At 41.0% G+C, this 21,412-nt stretch overlaps 2 protein-coding genes across 4 annotated transcripts; one reads left to right on the plus strand and one right to left on the minus strand.

Moving 5' to 3' along the window:
- The first annotated feature begins 1,068 nt into the window (after positions 1–1,068).
- On the plus strand, positions 1,069–12,938 carry TRMT10B (tRNA methyltransferase 10B). 3 transcript variants are annotated; one of them, XM_065879161.1, is made up of 8 exons: positions 1,069–1,304; positions 1,875–1,983; positions 2,606–2,730; positions 4,739–4,891; positions 7,817–7,895; positions 8,546–8,613; positions 11,772–11,895; positions 12,494–12,938. In XM_065879161.1, exons 1-8 carry the CDS (start codon positions 1,119–1,121, stop codon positions 12,598–12,600), a joined length of 951 nt encoding a protein of 316 aa, XP_065735233.1. In that variant the 5' UTR covers positions 1,069–1,118; the 3' UTR covers positions 12,601–12,938. The 3 variants fall into 3 exon arrangements, with proteins under 3 accessions (XP_065735233.1, XP_065735234.1, XP_065735235.1); XM_065879162.1 differs by lacking the exon at positions 4,739–4,891 and adding an exon at positions 12,286–12,287 and having other exon boundaries at positions 1,119–1,304; positions 12,523–12,600; XM_065879163.1 differs by lacking the exons at positions 1,875–1,983; positions 2,606–2,730 and adding an exon at positions 12,286–12,287 and having other exon boundaries at positions 1,119–1,304; positions 12,523–12,600.
- A 1,586-nt stretch (positions 12,939–14,524) lies between these two features.
- Positions 14,525–19,991, minus strand: EXOSC3 (exosome component 3). The gene is made up of 4 exons (XM_065879420.1): positions 19,653–19,991; positions 18,755–18,904; positions 16,047–16,198; positions 14,525–14,971 (listed from the first exon to the last, which is right to left on the minus strand). Exons 1-4 carry the CDS (start codon positions 19,974–19,976, stop codon positions 14,770–14,772), a joined length of 828 nt encoding a protein of 275 aa, XP_065735492.1. The 5' UTR covers positions 19,977–19,991; the 3' UTR covers positions 14,525–14,769.
- Between the last annotated feature and the right edge of the window lie 1,421 nt (positions 19,992–21,412).

The raw sequence follows: 21,412 nt of genomic DNA on the forward strand, positions 1-21,412 counted from the left end.
AAGGTAACTAAGAGAAGAGCTAAAAATAAAAGGGGCTAATTAAAGTGATTTGAATTTTAGTGTTTCATAGGGAAAGTTGATGAATCAGGAAGTAACGTGTAAGCATATGATTTCAGGTTAAGGAGTAAATTACCAGAACTAAAAGCAGCTGGTTAACAAACGTTGCCCCCCCCCCGCCGCCCACCAGAGGTGGAAGGGGTCAGAGAATTGATCATTACTTTTCTTACAACTAAGTCTTTACCATGTGCGTGGATCATATTACATAATTTACTTTTTCAACGATACACTTTTCCTGATACGTAGGTAACACACTAGGCTCAGAGGAGCAGCCGTGAGCAATGGTTATACCATTCTTTGTGACACTTAGCTGTAGACTAGAACACTTCTTAGTCATATCTTCCTCAAGGATTTTGAACACCACTTTGAAATTATTACATTAGTTAAGTGTGTTGTAACAATGGTTCTTCATATTTTTCTACCTTGTCACTTCTGATGGATATTAGCCGTTTCCACCATGACTGTGGCTTTCTGCTGCAGTGATACTGAGTTGGGGGAGGGAATATGTGCAACCTAGAATTCTTGGTTGGTTTTGGGCCGCTCTTCACCATAATTTTTGGCTAGCTCTAAACCTCCCAGGATGTTTCTAGTACAGGACTTTGCATAGAGTAGGTGCTCAGTAAATATTTGCTAAAGGAATGGTTTTGAAAATAAACAGAAACATAATGGGATAGGTGGATTTTGCCATCTTTGTCTCGCCCTCAACTCATAGGTGCATTTCAAAGAATACGGTAAATGAACTCATTATCTGTGTCACTGCAGCAGTGAATAATCTTTGATTTCTTGGGGTTGTCAGGAGTTGTGCTTGTCTTCTAAGAAGTGAATTTGGCTTCCTTACTACTGAAAGGTTTCTGTGCTGACTTATTTCTCTAGAAGACACACATGCTTTTCTCAGTTCAGTTAGTCTGTGTTAGTATTTTACACACTTCTACTCCTTCAGTAATGCAGTAACCCTGTTGTCATTTGGATATAGGGAAATACCTCTGCAAGTTAAATAATGTAATGTCTCAGATAATTGTGCCTTTTCCTAATCTGGGTGAAAAGGACAGAGGACTAAGCACATGGACTGGAAGTTAGAAGGGAGCGCTCAGAAAACAGAGTCACACGTGCTGCAGGAGCAAGAAGTCACCCTAGAGGACACAGGTGAAGATGGCATCTCTGAAAGCTTCCAGCTTCTACAGATTGACGTGGAATGTGAGCATCGAGAGGAGATGACCCTGCCTACAAGCAATGCAGTGTGGCGCTCGGTGAGTGGAATGGATTGTTTATGGTCACGGGCTTTGAGACGATGGAATGTTCCAGAGACCCCTGTTCTAAGGATAGATATTGGTAAAAAAAAAAAGACTGGGAATGAGTTAGGTGTATTCCCAGGGATGAGTTTCCTGGCTTAAGGTTTCAGTTTCATTTGAGTCATAGAAAAAGTAAGTAAAGTTAAGAGGAATTTTTGCACACCTCAGAAGGGTCAGGAAATCTCAACCCTGTCCCTAATAAATTTACTGTGACCTTGGGCATGTCACATCTCTTTTCTGGGGTTCTGCTTTCTCTAAACGCAATCTAGTCCTTTTTTTTTTTTTTTGGAGTATAATTGCTTTACAATGGTGTGCTAACTTCTGCTTTATAACAAAGTGAATCAGTTATACATATACATATGTTCCCATATCTCTTCCCTCCCATTTTTGTTTTTAAGACTAATACCCTTTTTCTCTCCTAACTTTAATCTAAATTTAAAAAATAATTAAGTAACTGTTTCTAATATTCATTTTCCTTTTTGGTGCTTATGAAGTTCTCAAACAATTTTGTTTTCTGGATAACATAAGAAAAATGTCCAAAGAAAACAGAGACACTGGGAAAAGATAGTTGCAGCAAAGAAGAGTAAAAGAAGACAAGAGAAAGAAAGAAGAAAAGCCAATCGTGTAGAAAATTCAGGTAACAATAAATCAGATTGCTGGTGTAATTATATTTATTTCTTAGCAAACTGGTATCTGCCTGTTCCTAGGAGAGTTAGGGATAGTGTTTTTAAGTAAAACAAACATCTGGGAGATAGGACCTATTAGCCTATTTTGTTGGGAATCAAAGTATCAAAGAGAGCAACATTTGAGGCTGCCTTTCAAATATAAGCTGTCTAGTGCGTGTATGTGTTTATAAGCTCAGAAGTAGAAAGTATGATAACAACAACAGCCAATGTTTATTCAGTACTGTGTGCTAGGTTCAGTGCTAAGAATTTTACATGGATTACCATAAGGGTAAGTACTTTTATTATCCTCATTTTCTAGGTGAAGGGATTGAGGCTCAAAGAAATTAAATAACATGCCCAAGATCATATAGGTAATAAATGAACAAACTGAACTCTTAGATCCAGCAGTGTGCTCCAGAGCACTCATTTCACCGTTCTGCTATACCTAAACTGCCTAATGAATGAATACCTTGCATGAGCTTCCAGTTTCTCTTCATATGCAAAAATTACTCACCTGGCTGGGGAGATTTATTTCTTACTGAATAACATTTTTAGTTTTTCCATGTTTATTCCTGTCTGATATTTCTACTCTAGGCATCTACCCCCAGCACAGCAAACGTTTTCTGAGATCCTTAACCAACGAAAGACTTTTGGAAGCCAAACACTCAGGACCAAGACTCTGCATCGATTTGAGTATGACCCACCACATGTCTAAGAAGGTAAAACATCCACTGAACTCTGAATTCCTGCTCACCTGAGGGAGGTCCAGGTGGGAACAGCTTTCACAAAGAACATGACCAGCTCCAGCTTCTATGATTCTCTGGTAAACCAGCAAATGTGTTTAGTTTTCTACACATGGCTACTAAGTTCTGAGATGGCTGTTGTAAAGAATCAGGAAGAGAATAGACATATGGTTTAGTTTAAAAATTTTTCCTTTATCTTCTGTTTTGAGCCCACTGCCTTTGCCTCTGTGCTTATGGTATCCCCAGTCTAGATGGAGCCTTTCAGGTTGAATTCTCCAGAGATGAAATCTTTGGCCTCCTGCCGGGGAGAGGAATATTCGCCTGGTTGCATGTTGTGGGGAGATTACCTGGTGGGAGGTCTTTCTACAATGTGTGTGTTTTTAAAAGCTGCCCATTTACCCTGTCGGTGAAGGAGGGATTTTTCACCCTATGATTCTGGGGATGGCTGAACACACAACACTCGACACTGGACAGATAAGATCTATAGCAGTTTATTGGTCACATATACTCAGCCCGAGGGGAGGATGACACTGGACATCATGCAGGGCCACATGGGATTGCACTCGGGAACAGAATGAACAGCCAGGGGCCGTGGGGGGTAGGTTTTGTAGTATCAAGAAATTAGATTCCTACAGGAAGATGTGATTGGTTTGCTGTAATAATTCCATGGGCTGGCAGAGAATTGAAACCCACTACGCAGGGATAGCAGGAACCCTTTATCAAAGGAATCCCTTTGATAAAAAAAAAAAAAAATTGTTTAGCTAGTGAACCTTATCCATGGGAGCAGAATTGGGAGGGGAACTTGCAGTTAGGCCATTCAAGGCCTCTTATTTTCACCAGATATCAAAGTGGCACACAATATTGGGCCTTGATTTTAGGCCTTACACCACAAAAGAAATCTGTGTTTTCCAACGTCCCTGTTATACATGCTAGTGTTTGCATGTTTTTCAGAGAAATTAGGATCTAGGATTCTTCCATGGAACTTCTAACTATAGTCCTCTGAAAAGGTCAACTAAGAATTTTCTAATGTTTATATTAATTGAGATATCAGATTAAATCAAATCCAAAGCTTTTTTTTTTTTCCTGTACTGAACCAAATCAGGCCAGATTGTGAAACTACCTTTCTATACGGGTGATATCTCTAATAAATCAGAATGGAAAGTTAAAACTTCCAAACCTATGACAGCTCCTGAAGTTAGGGAGGAGGTGCCAAGTTTAACTGATGGAGTATAAAAACGTCTGTACAGTAATCTAATCTCTTTTTGATAAACAGTAACCATCACATGGTAAGATTTTTTTATATATATAAATTTATTTATTTATTTTTGGCTGCATCGGGTCTTCGTTGCTCGGCACGGGCTTTCTCTAGGTGCAGTGAGCGGGGGCTACTCTTCATTGCAGTGCGCGGCTTCTCATTGCAGTGGCTTCTATTGTTGCGGAGCACGGGCTCTAGGCGTGGGATTCAGTAGTTGTGGCTCACAGGCTCAGTAGTTGTGGCTCACAGGATCTAGAATGCAGGCTCAGTAGTTGTGGCGCACGGGCTTAGTTGCTCCACGGCATGTGGGATCTTCCCTGACCAGGGCTTGAACCCATGTCCTCTGCATTGGCAGGCGGATTCGTAACCACTCTGCCACCAGGGAAGCCCACATGGTAAGATTTTAGGTAAAAGCTAAAAGGAAAATTTTATATATATATATATGTATATATTTATATATACATATATATCAGCAGATCCAGAAGGAGGGAGAGGTCTTGGTTTTCTGGGCTAGTATCATTACCTTAAGTTTCATCTATAAGGTGTGATACCATGGGATGTAACACACGTGCATACATGCATGTACTCACTCCTGGAGTAAAAGGGCCATTGAATTCATGAGCTTTCCCAGAGTAGTATTCAGTGAACTTACTGAGTAACCATTTGTTGATAATGAATTTAGAAAGAGTGGGCATGTTCCTACCACAAATTGTCCTTACTTCTTCGAAGGAATTAAGTAGACTGGCTGGACAGATCCGAAGGTTGTATGGCTCAAATAAAAAAGCTGACAGGCCATTTTGGATCTGCCTCACTGGATTCACCACAGACAGTCCCCTGTATGAAGAGTGTTTGAGGATGAATGATGGATTTTCTAGTTATCTGGTAAGCCTCATTTTGCATATTATTTGGATTGTCATCTGAAAAGTAGGTTGGAGGGGGTAATAGTAAATTTTTTTTTACTTTTTCACATTTCAATGTAAAAAAAATGTTTATATGTTTTCATTATTACAATCTTTAAAAATTTAGAACCTCTCATCAGTTCTTTTTTTTTTTTTTTTTTTTTTTTAAACATCTTTATTGGGGTATAATTGCTTTACAATGGTGTGTTAGTTTCTGCTTTATAACAAAGTGAATCAGCTATACATATACATATGTTCCCATATGTCTTCCCTCTTGCGTCTCCCTCCCTCCCACTCTCCCCATCCCACCCTTCCAGGCTGTCACAAAGCACCGAGCTAATATCCCTGTGCCTTGCGGCTGCTTCCCCCCAGCTATCTACCTTACTACGTTTGTTAGTGTGTATATGTCCATGACTCTCTCTCGCCCTGTCAAAACTCACCCCTCCCCCTCCCCATACCCTCAAGTCCGTTCTCCAGTAGGTCTGCGTCTTTATTCCTATCTTACCCCTAGGTTCTTCATGACATTTTTTTCCCTTAAATTCCATATATATGTGTTAGCATACGGTATTTGTCTTTTTCTTTCTGACTTACTTCACTCTGTATGACAGACTCTAGGTCTATCCATCTCATTACAAATAGCTCAATTTCATTTCTTTTTAAGGCTGAGTAATATTCCATTGTGTATATGTGCCACATCTTCTTTATCCATTCATCTGATGATGGGCGCTTAGGTTGTTTCCATGTCCTGGCTATTGTAAATAGAGCTGCAATGAACATTTTGGTACATGACTCTTTTTGAATTTTGGTTTTCTCAGGGTATATGCCAAGTAGTGGGATTGCTGGGTCATATGGTAATTCTATTTGTAGTTTTTTAAGGAACCTCCATACTGTTCTCCACAGTGGCTGAACCAATTCACATTCCCACCAGCAGTGCAAGAGTGTCCCCTTTTCTCCACACCCTCTCCAGCATTTATTGTATCTAGATTTTTTGATGATGGCCATTCTGACTGGTGTGAGATGATATCTCATTGTAGTTTTGATTTGCATTTCTCTAATGATTAATGATGTTGAGCATTCTTTCATGTGTTTGTTGGCATTCTGTATATCTTCTTTGGAGAAATGTCTATTTAGGTCTTCTGCCCATTTTTGGATGGGGTTGTTTGTTTTTTTGTTATTCAGCTGCATGAGCTGCTTGTAAATTTTGGAGATTAATCCTTTGTCAGTTGCTTCATTTGCAAATGTTTTCTCCCATTCTGAGGGTTGTCTTTTGGTCTTGGTTATGGTTTCCTTTGCTGTGCAAAAGCTTTGAAGTTTCATTAGGTCCCATTTGTTTATTTTTGTTTTTATTTCCATTACTCTAGGAGGTGGGTCAGAAAGGATCTTGCTGTGATTTATGTCATAGAGTGTTCTTCCTATGTTTTCTTCTAAGAGTTTGATAGTTTCTGGCCTTACATTTAGGTCTTTAATCCATTTTGAGCTTATTTTTGTGTATGGTGTTAGGGAGTGATCTAATCTCATACTTTTACATGTACCTGTCCAGTTTTCCCAGCACCATTTATTGAAGAGGCTGTCCTTTCTCCACTGTACATTCCTGCCTCCTTTATCAAAGATAAGGTGTCCATATGTGCGTGGGTTTATCTCTGGGCTTTCTATCCTGTTCCACTGATCTATCTTTCTGTTTTTGTGCCAGTACCATACTGTCTTGATTACTGTTGCTTTGTAATATAGTCTGAAGTCAGGGAGCCTTATTCCTCCAGCTCCTTTTTTCGTTCTCAAGATTGCTTTGGCTATTCGGGGTCTTTTGTGTTTCCATACAAATTGTGAAATTTTTTGTTCTAGTTCTGTGAAAAATGCCAGTGGTAGTTTGATAGGGATTGCATTGAATCTGTAGATTGCTTTGGGTAGTAGAGTCCTCTCATCAGTTCTTATGTTTTAAAATTTTCATCCTTCCACTGCATTGGCAAACTAATATTACCAGTATCTAGGGCTGTATTTTGTATCCAGTGTATTGTATGCTAGACTATGTACCAGCAATGTTTTAGGGACATGCCATGATTCCTTTCTTGTTCTTAGTAGTGCAGAATTAGGGAACATGAATTTTGGGGGAAAGAGAGAATCCTTATGAAAGTAATATGGATTTAAGATGAGCTTTATGGAGTACTAAGTTACTTTCAATACTTTCTCTAGGATCTCTTAAATGTAGTGATTGACATACAGGCAAGAATCCAGATCAGTGCCTAAGAAGTGCCACTAAAAGTGCCCTTGTGTGTTTGCATTATGTAGCTGAGACTGGGTAGTGTGGCCTTCTCCAGAGAGGTCCTCTGAGGCAACGAGTGTGAAAAGCGCCCTATGTGGTGCTGCACAGTTAGTCATGGTTGCTCTTACCTTAATGATCCCTCCTGTAACACATTCCCAGCTTTACTTTTCTGTATGTGTTTTATGATTCCTGTATGTGAGCCAAACAGATCCACTCTAAGAGCCACGTAGTTCAGTCCCGTTGCTTTCCTGTCTTCATGCTTTTCTTAGGTGATTTCCTCCACTTTGAATACTTCTTCCTTTTGTATGTGTGTCAATCTCACCTCTTCAGAAACCCAGTTCCAGCATTCCCTTTGCTAGAACATTGTCCCTGGTGTTGTCATTCCCTCTCTGTAGTCCTGGGGCATGCTCCCGGTATGTCTCTTAGGGCCTCATTACCACTTTCTGTCTCACTTTGTAGGGTCGAATGTCTGTACCTTTCTACTTCCGCTACCCAACTGAGCACTTTCTGAGAACAGGTTGTCAGACATGTATCCTCTTGATGTACCTGGAGCCATGCCTGATAGAAACTACATGCCCTGTAACTAGTTGCTGCAGCGTGGGCTGTGTCTTAACCTAGTTCACACTACATTGGATTGTTTACATTTTTCAGCTAGACATAACAGAAGAAGACTGCTTTAGTTTATTTCCTCTGGAAACCCTTGTGTACCTGACTCCTGACTCAGAACATGGTATGTACTTTACTGCATGCATTCATGTAGCACATTGCATCCAGCCCTTTATTTCATTATTCCTGGGGTCAGAGTTTATTAAAGCCACCCAAGGCATATCCAAGAAAAAAAAGGAATGGACGTTAATTGCACACCTCTTATGGACAGAGACCTCACTGAATGCTTCATATTTGTCCTGCCATGTGCACACAGCTGCACAGATTTAGGGTCTCCATCCTCAGCTGGAGCTTGTGAGTTACCTGGTAATCCTCATGAGTTTTCCTCGTCACCTCCTCACATTGATCCTTCTCAGATTGATGTTAGATAAATATTTTTTTCCCAGAAAATCATCTGTTTCGCATAATTTTCTATTTTATTGTATTAAGTTGACCTCAGTATTCTCTTCAATTTTACCTTCCTTTGACATTTTGCCTCCTTTCTGAATCCTAATGGTGATTTGAGTCTGCATATTTGATTAGATATGTCTAATTAATTGACATTTAATTGATCTTTTCAGGGAATTAGCAAATCTAATTAGCAAATCTATTATCTTTTTGTTTTCTATTTCATTAAATTTCTACTTTTATCATTAATAATTCTTTCCTTTTACAGTCTTTGGATTTAGAAATTATAAAACAGATTGACCTCAGTGGCCTTCATTTTTTCATTAGCTCTTGAAGATGTTGATCTAAACAAAGTTTACATCCTTGGTGGACTTGTGGATGAAAGCATTCAGAAGGTAGGTGTATATTTTAGGCCTGACAACTGCATTTTGAAAAGTGGCACTTTCTTTTAGAGAAAGAAATCCTTGCCCTGTCGTAATCTTAGGCCAAAAGGCCTAAAAACTCAGAGGCAATAGGAAGTAGGAGCCTATTCTGCCTAGGTTGGCCCTCCTACTTGCCAACTTCCCTCTCTTCTCATCAGCAATGTCAGCAACACTGACCTGACAGAATCCAGTCAGGGACTGGAATGGGAAGTATTTAGTAATTACATAAATAACCATTACTGAACTCCTTTCTTCTCTCCTCTCTTCAGTCCTGCAAGGATGACTCTGATCTTGACCAAGGAAGCTTTGACTCAGCATTCTTACCAGCTGTTTGTTCTTTGTGAAAGAGCAGTTTGTTCCTTCTTAGGCCATCTTCCCTGTTGACAGAAGTCTTATTCCATAATCTCTACCTTAGTAGGACGTTCAGATTTCTTTTGTTGAATTGGAATTTTATTGGAATAATTGGAGTTTTGAAATATGTTTCTATTATACAAATATTTGTTGAGATAATTTTTAAATATTTAATTAGCATATTGCATAGTTAATAATGATATAATAGTTAAAATGTGTAAAAAGGAGCACAGTGAAAAGTAAGTCTGCCTCTCAACCTTGTCACCCAGTATCCGCTGCATGAGGCAACCATGGTTTTCTTGTGTATCCCTCTTGATATAGTCTGTGATCACACAAGTATGTGTTTATGGGTATATTTTATATATATATATATTTTTCATATATGTGAGTGTATTTTTTCATGTATATATGAGATACATACACATATTTGACACAGATGATACTTAACTGAATTGCATTTATTCTAAAAAAGAGTTCCATGACTCCATAGTGATAATCTAAAAAATGGGCAGGAGGTGGGGGGAGGAGAGAGCTCTAAAGAATGCCAGTTAATAAATGAGAAATGCATAATAGAATTGAGAAATCATCATTTTGTCACTCTCAGTGTAATCATTGATTCAGGGAATTGACTGAAGGAAAGGTTGTGAGGGAACTGACTATTCCAAGTGGTCTCGAAGTACCAGCCCACAAAAGTGTACCATTACAATAAAGTGATCTGGAGGTCCCTATCTTAACAAATGATCAAACTTAGAATCACCAATAGTGACATGTGCCTCCTGATGTGATGGAATCTTACCTGTGAAGTATTCTTATTAGAAAATGTTTAAACTGAATTTAATCATAAACAGATCCAGCATGTGAGACATTCTACAAGACACCTGGACCAGACTTTCAAAAAAGTCAATGTAATGAAAACTGAAATAGTCATAGGGGCTATTTAAGGTTAAAAGAGATTAAAGAGACGTAACAACCAAATACAGTCTTCCACAGCAGAGTGACATCCCCTTTTTTGAAGCAGACAATTCTAGAGGGCCAGTGAGCAGTGTATGATCTATAGATGTGCAAATTTAACACACTGTCCTCTTTTTATTTTCCACCAACATTTAAACTGAAAAATAACTGGCACAAAGATTTGTTTAGTTGTTAACTTAAGAGTTTGGCTTCTTCACAGAAATATGCTAAGAACAAGATTTCTTCAAGGGGAGTCATTTTATCTTTAAATGTTCAGAGAACAGAAACTAGACTATAAACTCCTTCAGGGCAGCATCCAAGTTTCCTACTAACTTTGAATTCTGTACTTCAGTTCAGAGTGATTATAAAGGAATAGACTTAAAACATAATCATAGCTCATATATGCAAAGGAGTGTTATCCTTCAAAGAAGTCCTTTAAGTAGCTGTACCTTTATCCCATCTGAATTGCATCACTTAAAACATTTTTGGATGTCCTCTTTTGGAATTGTGTTTCATGTGAATCTGAGAGGCAGGTAGTCCAGTGTCAGAACAAAGAAGGTGCTAGGCCTGCTTCACGCTGTTCCAGTTGGTTAGACCATACTCACAGTGGCCAGTCAATATGGGACAGTAAATGAATAGACATTGACAAGCTAGAACAAGTTCAGAAGAGGTTGACCTGAATAATGCAGGGACTCAAAACTAAATCATAGTCAAGGAAAGGTCAACAGAACTGAGGTTGTCAGTCTGGAGATGAGAGGATTCATAGGGCATGATCCCTGCCTTCAAGTGTCTGAATGGCTGTCTTGTGGAAGGGCCATTTTACATGCCTGGTGTGGCCCTGGGGGAACAGAACTAGGACAGATGACTGGAAGTCTCAGGGAAAATAGAAAATTTGCCTCAATATCAAGAAGATTTCCTATTAACTGCTGCTATCAAAATTGAAATGGGTTACCCTAGGATGCATGAACTTCTTGTCACAAGGGTTGTCCATTTAAAGCCAGAGGCCATCTGGGAAAGTTCATAGAGGATAGACAAACATTGGATGGGTGGTTGGAGTGGAATAGTTAACTACCGAGGTCCCTTCCAAACCTAAGTATGCTAATTTTCTCAGTAATCTAAACCTTTAATCCTGAAATTACAAATAGGTAGATGACGTTCCCAGAGCTTCTTACCAGGTAGTGAGTATAATTTAAACTTCAGTCCATGACTCAGGGACATCTTTAAAGGGACATTAGTTACTGTACTCTGACACTAAATGGCCTCAGATTGTTGGATTTTTTGAGTTCTGCCTTCTTTTTGTAGTTTTCAGAGCCTTTCCTTTTCATTGGGCTATATGCTGTCATACCTTAACGCTGCCTTGTTGCTGGTGGTATACCTGACTCGAATCCTGTCTCCCTTATTTCTAATTTGCTGCTACCAATTGACTATGACTGAAAACTCCAGATGTCCAGAATTGGGTCTTACTGAGTTAGGGCCAGGAGTGTTCTCCTCTCATTGGTTAGACGGCTTGGATTTTTAGATGCAGATTGTGGCTGCAGATGTGCCTATTTTTACTTATTTCCTTCTTGGTTGTAAGTAGTAGTGAGTGGAAGCCAGCAGATAAATGAATCCCAAATAAGTGAGGTGTTGCTGCACAAGCCATTTTTCCTTGTCTACATTTTCTTCCATTCTACCATAGGCTACTTCATTTTACTACACTTATCATTTAATTATGATTACAGATGGAAATTGGGGTGGTGGTACATGAGGATTCTTAAGTTTGCTCTGCATATTACAATGAGACTATCTTTGTGTATTATTTTTATAAGAAAAATATTTGTGATTTACAGAAGGTGACATTTCAAAAGGCCCAAGAACACTCTGTCAAGACTGCTCGCTTACCAATCCAGGAATACATGGTCAGACGCCAGAATGGGAAGAACTATCATTCAGAGATACTGGCCATCAATCAAGGTACTGCTCACATGGCCCATGCTTAACGTGTATTAGTTCTGCTGCTGCTTCTTTGTATTGTGTTTCAGTATAAACGGCCCTTGAAGCAGTCTCCCCTGTGACTGATGTGCTTGGACTTTACTGTATGTACTTTGTGACATGTATTCTGGCCTCTCAGAGGCAGTTTTCATTTTCTTCCTGATTCCCAACTATGTTAAAGATAGTTGAAATTGTTCCCTTGTCCTAGAATGCCATGCCTTCAATCTATCATTGAACAGTGAATTCCTACTTGTCCTTCAGGATTCAGTTCACAGGCATCTTGGCTGCTCCCCTCCACATCCCAGGCCACGTCAGGGCCTGTTTTGTTCCCATTGTACTGTGTTCCTCTCTGTTGCAGCATTGTCCATTCAGAGGTCTGTATCTCTCAGTGTAGGCTGAGGTCCTTGTAGGTAAGCAGGGCCTGTGTCTTTGCCTCTGTCTCCCCAGGATCTAGTACCGTGTGTGGTAGAGTAAGTTTGTTGAATAAAATATTCCAGAACACTTTTTTCCTCATTAGTCATTTACTAGTTCTCTTTTTCTTCTGTATGGTCACTATGTTTTCTGTTTACCTTTCTAACAGTGTTTGATATCCTGTCCACTTACTTTGAGACTCAAAACTGGCCTGAAGCATTGAAGAAAGGAGTTTCTTCCAGAAAAGGCTATACTCTTCAGAACTCAGTGGAATGATGGACAGCCTAAGATTGCAGCTGCCGGAGGTTAAGTTGCTGGAGTTGCCTTGACCAAAGAACAGATCAGAGGATGGTGGTGGTACTCATTTGCCTTTACTTGACATCTTGGCTCTTCAATGGGATAGGAGTTACTAACAGGGACCATATTTTATGCTCTTTTGTATCTCCCATAGTGCCTGGCTCACAGGAAGTGCCCAGATATATGTTGACTAACTAAAAGTTTACATAATAATGAATTAGCCCTAAAACTACATGGCTTTGGATGTGTTAATTCATCTTCTGTACATCTATTTGTGAAATACCTACTCTTTAGAGATAGCTTAAATAATCAAGTAAGTATTATTCTACTGAGTCTAAGTTTCACTACACGGGCATCATAAAGTTGTATGACTTTCTCCAGCCATCTCGATGATGCTGATTTTCCCTAACTCAAGTAATATGTTGTACATAGGCTTTCCAGGATCAGCCTTTCCTAACCTAGCCCTGCTTTAAGCTCCCCCATAGCACTTTTTTCCATCTATGGCTCCTACTCTGTCTCCCCTATTCTGAGTATGAGCATGGAGGGCTTCTCTCTTCTGAACAAGTAGTCTCCTAACAATTTGTGGGAGTATCTTTGTATCCTTCTGAGCCTTGTACAAACTAGATTCTTCATATATACTTGTGATTAACAGGTCAAAATGAAAAGCAAAAACACAGTATTGATAAGTCTAACTTGAAAAGAGCCAGAAAATACATTGCATCTGACACAAGCCTGTTAGGAAACCTAAATCTCGGTGATCTTTTCTCATGTCCTAGTCAGGTGGAGTTGCTTCAGTTACTCTGGCCAGTTTGGGTTAGTAAACTTGATAACTAAGCTGCTAGCAAATTCAGAAAACGTATTCTATATCTCAAAAGAGCCAAAAGGTTACTTCTGTGCTCTGTGCCTCCCCTTCACAATTTATTCCCTCAACAGCTATGATCACTTGATAAATTGTATCAGTTTACTACTTAAAAATGGCCCAGTCTTCAGGAAACATCTTTAGGAATATATAATGCTGCTTGGTCTTTATCAACATATTGAATGAGTTCTATTATCTCTGTCATCCAAAAGGGACCTCCTATAGATAGATAGGCTTCAGGGTCTGTAACTCTTATCATATATATTCTCAGGGAGGTCTCTGACCCCAGAACCACTGACCTGGATCATCTGTCAGGCTTCATTTTCACCTTTAAAGGCTTTGCTTAAAATGCAAATTTCCTCTCCATCACAAACCTCTACTATTTTTTCAAAACCCAGGCAGGTAGTTTTTTGTTTGGCTTCCTGGAAATGATCCTAACAAAGTTAAGATTTGGCTAGACTTGGAATCAGAGATCCTAATCATTGTATTATCTACAGAACAACAAAAAACTAGACATGTCCAAAATATCCTATAACATGAAAATGAAATATTATACAACTATTGAATTTTTAATAGCAATCATGAAAGAAATATATTAAATGTTGTTTGAAGCAAAGTATATAACAAAGTAGTATATAAAGTATAATCCTGTAGTTCTAATTTGAAAAATATACATTCACAAATAGTTGAGAATGTAGGCCAAGTTAAAGTCTGTGCCTCAGTTTCTTCAACTGGGAGGTTAAGTGTCTTTGCAGTTACTAAGACTAAATGATTTACTCCATGCAGAACACTTTTGGAACAATACTTGATACGTGGTAAGCACACGATAATTGTTAGCTGTTACATACTCACCCATTAAACAATAGGATTACAGGTGGTTTTTGTTTGCTTTATATTTTCTACGTAGTCTACATTTTCTTTGGTGAACATGTTTTACTATCATCAGAAAACAACTGTTATTTTAATGCTCACTTCCAGTTTATTATAGAAGCTGCACTCTAGCAAAACTAAGGGAGTTAACATCAAATAAACCATAATAGTAACTAACTTTTCATAAACTTTATTGTAAAAAAACAAAAAACTACATCATTACTTTATAATGATTTGTCTCACCCACAAGAACATGAGTGGCAGCCAGTAACTTTTTAATAAAAATATTTTATTTAGGACTCTAATAAGACATCTTGTCTTCTGAAGATTTAATGGGGAGAGGTTCACCTGAGAAACATTCCCCCCAGGGAAACCCAGAGTCTCTTGGCTCAACTGGCCCATAAAAAAGCCCACATAGATCAACTTTCTGCCAATCTGGAGAAGATTTGTTTTCTTTGATCTGCTGTCATGTGTTCACAGGCTTCTAAAATGTTAGCCAAAATCAAAGTCTGCTGAATGGTTTTTGCCTTAACCCATATTCTTCCATTCATTCCAAATACTATCTCCAGTGGGTAGAGTTTTCCCACTTCTTGTAGGATTTCACAGTCTGGAGCTAGCAGCCTGGTGAGGAAGAGAAAGAAAATGAAACTTAATAAAGTGGCAGGGTGTGACCTGACTTTCCTTTAGAAGTCTCCTTTTCTGAGCAGTTCTCCACAGTTATTCAGAGCTCCACCAACATCATCCCAAGAACAAGGCACATGACAACGTTTGCCCTCTTTCTTCCAAGAAGCTTACCACAGGTCACAACGGTGGACTATCCTCTCCAAAGAAATCAAACTCCCTATGTCACCAACTTTACAAAAAATGTATAAAGTTCTTCCTCCACATTGTCAGAGCACCTTAATTCTTGACTTTCAAACTGTAGCTTTTTTATTGTCTATGGTGCTAAGAGAACACTTTAACCTTATTTTCCTGACCATGTAAGTTATTCCTTGGTATTAAATTCAATACTTGGAGAAGAGTGTTGACTCTTTCAAAACATAAAGGTGCTGCTTGGTTAATAACATACTTCTTTAATCTCTTGAACTAATTCTGCAGATCTGCAGAATAAGTAGCAAAGAGATATGCAAGATAGCTCTGAACCTCAGTGGCTCTAGGAGTAAAGCCCTTTAATAGGGCATAGCTTTGGGTAGGTAAAGGTCTAAACAAAGAATCTGCTTCTGGGAACTATTAAATCTACCAGGACAGAAAAGAAGGAGCTTTCTGTGAATGTCTGTATAAGCTTGAGGATCATGTCAGCCTAGCTTCATTTGGCTTCCATTATAAGAGAAATTTGATGATTTTGTAAAATAGTAAATTGTACCTGTATACAAGTGACTAAGAAGTGGGGGAAGGCCAGTTTTCACATTTGGTCTGAGTATATCAGCTATAACGAACAACCAGCCTTCCAGCAGAGAAATCCAGACTCCACATCAACACAAACTACAACGCCAAATACATCCGAATTTGATGTATTCACATATAGAGGATGGGACTAAATGCATGAGTTTACAACTGTGCTAAAATGGATACTGATTTTTAACTTTGAGGAGCTATAGCCATTGTTATGAAGAACCTAAATCCCACAGATAAGTCAGCTTTCTAAGAAGGTATAATATAAAAGACAACAGGCAAGCCAGAAGGCATCAGGACTTACCTTCTAATTAAGCCCAAAGTCACTTTAAAAAGCAGACCATCCTGTCCAATCACACCCATTCCATTGGCTCGTCCACAGCTGTCAATACAGACCATCTCTGGTTCCATATCTTTATTAGCAACCACAAACTGGCCATAGATGAGATCTCCAACCTACAATGATAATTTAAAAAGTTCATTTCCTCTCAACAAACCATGCTATAGGTGCTGCTGTTGGTTCTTTTCCATAGGTAGCAATGCCAGCCACCTGCAGTTCTGTGGCTAAATGACTGACTACACTCCAGGATTCTCACAGTCACTCTGGAGTTGTGCCTTAAAAGAAGGCAAAATTAACGCATGTACCCCTACCTTTCCCCCACCAGAAAAATCCCCAGACTGGGAGCCATCTCAAAGCCAAAGAATAGGACTTCCCTGGTGGCACAGTGGTTAAGAATCCGCCTGCCAATGCAGGGGACATGGGTTCGAGCCCTGGGCCAGGAAGATCCCACATGCTGCCGAGCAACTAAGCCCATGTGCTACAACTACTGAGCCTGCGCTCTAGAGCCCTTGCGCCACAACTATTGAAGTCCGCGAGCCTAGAGCCTGTGCTCCGCAACAAGAGAAGCCACCGCAATGAGAAGCCCACAAAGCGCAATGAAGAGTAGCCCCCGCTTGCCGCAACTAGAGAAAGCCCACGCACAGCAACGAAGACCCAATGCAACCAAAAATAAATAAACGAATAATTGATTAAAAAAAAAAAAAAGCCAGAGAATACCCTCTGGGGTTACACTGTAAAATATAGTAGCCACTACCCACATGTAGTTATGTAAACTTACATTTAAATTAATTGAAACTATATATTTAAAATTCAGTTTCTCAGTTGCATTAGCCACATTTCAAATGCTCAGCAGCCATGTGTGGCTAATGGCTACCATAATAGTCCGTGCATATGTAAAACATTAGCATCATCACAAAAAATTCTATTACACAACACTGCTTTAAAGAATTACAGAAACCCCTGGCATGCAAATTATTCAAAGCAAAATGGAACACTGGTAATTCAGTGACATTTCTCCATGCAAGATTTACTTTAGGGGCTTCCCTGGTGGCGCAGTGGTTAAGAATCCACCTGCCAATGCAGGGGACATGGGTTCGAGCCCTGGTCCGGGAAGATCCCACATGCCACGGAGCAACTAAGCCCATGCGCCACAACTACTGAGCCTGTGCTCTACAGCCTGCAAGCCACAACTACTGAGCCTGCGTGCCACAACTACTGAAGCCCGCACGCCTAGAGCCCGTGCTCTGCAACAAGAGAAGCCACTGCAATGAGAAGCCTGCACACCGCAACGAAGAGTAACCCCCGCTCGCCACAACTAGAAAGCCCGCAAACGTCAACGAAGACCCAACATAGCCAAAAATAAATATAAATAAATAAAAATTTTTTTTAAATTTTACTTTAAAAACCTCAGAGCTGAACTTCAAAATGACAAAACTAAGGAAATGGGAGAGTAAACTTGTTCTGTTAAGTACCTAGTATTGTTAGTTCCTCAAGGAACTAGAGGAACAAAACATTCTCTGCCTTTAGAAGCATTTGCTTTCAGAGGGCAGTAGGGATATACATATAAACAAACTTCATTCAAGGCTGAATCTAGTAAATAAGAAAAGTGACTGAAAATTAGGGATGTTTCTATGGAGGTGGTGGTGATGATCAGCCTGGGTCTTGAAAGATAAGCATGTATTCCACCGGCTAAGAAGGGGAAAGAGTAATCCAAGCAGAGGGAACAGCATGAGCAAAGGTACAAGGGCAGGAAATTATGAATTCAGTAGTGCTCTTAAATAGTTTGGTGTGGTTCAGGCAGGGCCACAGGGAGGATATAATTACGGATGAGGTAAGACCTCTGGAGCATAATACCAAGGAAACATGTAGGTTTGAAGAACTTTTTTTTTTTTTTTTCTTTTTTTGAGAAAGGGGTGTGTGAGGCTGTCAGCTCTTAAAAGGAGGGGCAAAAGTATACAGGCAGGCTTTACTAAGGAGGTCAGTGATTAAATCCAATCAAGGGATAGCTAAGGCCTGAACTTGCAAAGTGGAAATAAACGGGTGGACATGGAAGATCAGAGAGACTCAACAAGGATCAGTAAGATAAAGCAACTAAAGACACAAGAGAGGTGAGTGAGAAAGGGCAAAGAAACCACCAAATTTCTGGCTTGCTTGGATGGACAGGAAGAGTATGGCCATGCTACCTGAAAAGCCCAAATTGAAAACTTGAGGTAACAAGACTGCACCTCTGTCGGCTGCAAAAAGGGATTGTTGGGAAACAGTGATGTGACTGAAGCTGTGAAATGCCAGTCCTGGGACCCACATCCAAGATAGATGGATGGCTGATATAGCAATTTCCACCACTCTTCTCTCCTTCCTCTCTGAGCCTATGGCTTACTTCCTTGTCTGGTGTATATGGACATAATAAATAACAGAGAGAACACATATAACCTTCCAACTCCAGTAGAGATGAAAACATCCAATAACATAGCAAATGTAAAATAAGTATGTGGTTCTGGTCCCAGAGGTGGAGCATCTGAAGGAACTCTTGAAGCCTGGGGTGATTACACAGATCCTCCAAGATCGTCCTATACAACTAGGGAAACAGGATCATTCCAGTAGCCTTCTGGATATTTGAGTGTTTAGGGAACGGATATTTCTCTTACTTTTGAAACCAAAGGTCCTGTCATTACCTGCACATTTGGTCTGTTTCTTTTAGTTGCACCTTCAAATGACAAGTAAGACAAAGAAGCTGGCTCACTCCCTCCAACATCCACTTTGAATATATCTCCAGACTTAGCTGTCACTATGCCAATCACATGGTCTCCTTTCACTGGGACATACTACAAAAGAAAACAGAATGAGAGCACAACCACAAATGACAATCATTTTTAAGACATCTTCAGCAAGTCCTTAGTGGTTACTTTATGTTTGTCGTTGTAAATATTTAGAAAATATTTTGAAATCCATGTTTACAAATCGATAAAAATCTTACAACAAACTTGATTATGTCACTTTCAGTAAAAGAAGAACAATCACGTGATAAACTCTCGGGTTTCCAGCTTCTAACAGTCTGTTCATTTAAGTCACTATCACCTACCTCTTCTGTATTCTTATCAGAAACTCTCTAGCTTCTGTTTGCATATGAGTCCAGTGACACAGGGGGTCCTTACAACCAAGGAAGGCCATTCCATTGTCAGAAAATTTTTTCCTATGTTAGAGTTCTTATTTACTCTAAGAGAAACTGAGCTCCCTGTGACATCTATTCATTAAGCCTGTCTCTTTGGGACCCCGAAAGACAAGTCTTCTGTTCCCTGACCTATGGGGTTTTGAAGACAATAACCATATCTCACAGCCCTTATCCCCTTACATGCCAAGATTCCCAGACTCCTTTCTCTCCTGGTCGCCCGTCTCAGGCCACGTTCCAGTTGTTCACGGTCGCTCTAAAGGAGGTGTAGAGGTAAGCACAGGACTACGGTGGCTCTTGGCTAGCCTTAACATAAGAGGGCTCCAGGGCCCCTTCCGTGCTTCTTCCGAAGAGTATTCCCAGCCCTCTCCCGGCCGTACAACCCCTCTGGAGTCCCAGCTCACCCGCTTCTGCTGCGAGTCCACCCAGTAAACGCCACCGCCGTTGCCACTGCCGGGCTCCTTGTGACGGAGGCGGCCGCACTTCGTGACCAGCAGCCGGTCGCCGCAGCGCCGCAAGCCCGGGCCGCACACCACGCGCCCGCCGGAGCGCGCCCCGGCGTTCAGGCGCAGCGGTCGCTCCCCTGCACTTCCTGGGCCTTCTCCATCCTCCTGTCCAGGGAGCAGCAGCTCCTCACCCGGGAGCACCACCTGCTCTAGCACCGCACGTGCCGCCCGAGCCCTGTAGCCCGCCAGGGATTCCGCAACGAGAGCCGCCGCCTCCGCCATAGCGGGCGTCACCACAGTTTCCGGTTTCCGGCTCAGCGTCCAATCGCCAGCCTGCCCCAGGCTTTCCGTTTCCGGCAGCACAGGCCTGTGGGACTTGAACCTGTTGTGAAGCCGGATAGTCCTGGGTCGGCGGGTTCCCTCAAGGTGACTATGATTGTGTCTTTAGCCGGCCGCCTGTCCTGCAGTCTGTCCGCAGGTCCGCAGCAGAAACGCGCAGCTTGAGTCAGTCGCGGAGCCCCCACTTACAGTGTCTCGGATCGCACAGTGGCATACAAGACGCCGCCACCTTTCTTTCCGTGGGAACCTTGGGAAGTTAGCAGAGGGCCTTCAGGAGTTGGCTCTCTCTTCTGACTCCGACCTCAGAAGGACTGCTGACCTTTTGCCAGGAAAAGTATTTTCTTTTTTAGTGGGAAACTTGTATCTATCCACATTGTGGAAGACACAGGGAAGAATCAGAAGAAAATGAAACGTGTTAGTCTTGCAGCCCCTTGCTAGGCTGTCAGCTAGTTCTCATTCTTGGTAGCGCAGGTTCTGGCACGAAATAGATAATACCTGGTGAATGAATGAATGTTAACATTTTGGTGTGCGTTTCTCCCTAGGCTTTTTTTCCCCCCCGCAAATATATACATATCACATGCATATTTCCACATAATTGAGCTGCCCCTACATGGCCTGGGAAAATCAGTAACTGCACTTAAATCCTTGCTGCTGCTGTCGCTGGAGCACGCTTTAGTTGCCTATGTGAGAAGCAGCTGAATTGCAAATCAATAGCACGTCAGGTCTGCCCTTCTGACTTTCAGGGCTCTCACTTGAAATCACAGTTCACTCGGTCAGATAATCCAGTAGGAGTCAGAGCTCCTGGGGACTGGAAAGGCTTGGCTCTGACCGATGGCTTTTAGCTGTCCTCCATTTCTTCTGCCCATCTCTGAGGTATCTGCTTCCAACCTTAATTTTTAGAGTTTTAGGATGTTTAAGACAGACGATCTCCAACAATACCCTTGAGATTCTGTAAGATGCTGCAGAGCCAACTGAATAAGATAATAGAGGCCAACTGAAGTGTAACTTTTGTTGTTTTGCAGTCAGATTATCACAGGAGCTGTTCTTGGTCGGTTACCTTTGCAGAAGGGATGGCACAGATTCTTTTTCTCTCCTCCCCACTCCAACCCAGTTCCAGAGGGTCTGGATCCAGCAGGTATTCGGTGACCACGACTACCTTGATCGCGGCTGACCCAAGGCCATGCCTGTATAGTACTCAATGACGTCGGGTCTGGGCCAGACAGAGTGAGAGGTCAGGAAATGGTCCCTGGATTGTCCCTCAGGCACCCCCACATCAATAGAGGAGTCTCTGTCAGAAACTCGGCCCAAACCTGGCTGAGGAGGCCTATCAAGGGCACTTCTGTGTGGGAAGCACGTGGGCATCCGTCTGGCTCATTCCC

This window comes from Phocoena phocoena, chromosome 6 (assembly GCF_963924675.1).
Source record: "Phocoena phocoena chromosome 6, mPhoPho1.1, whole genome shotgun sequence".
Lineage (NCBI taxonomy): Eukaryota > Metazoa > Chordata > Mammalia > Artiodactyla > Phocoenidae > Phocoena > Phocoena phocoena.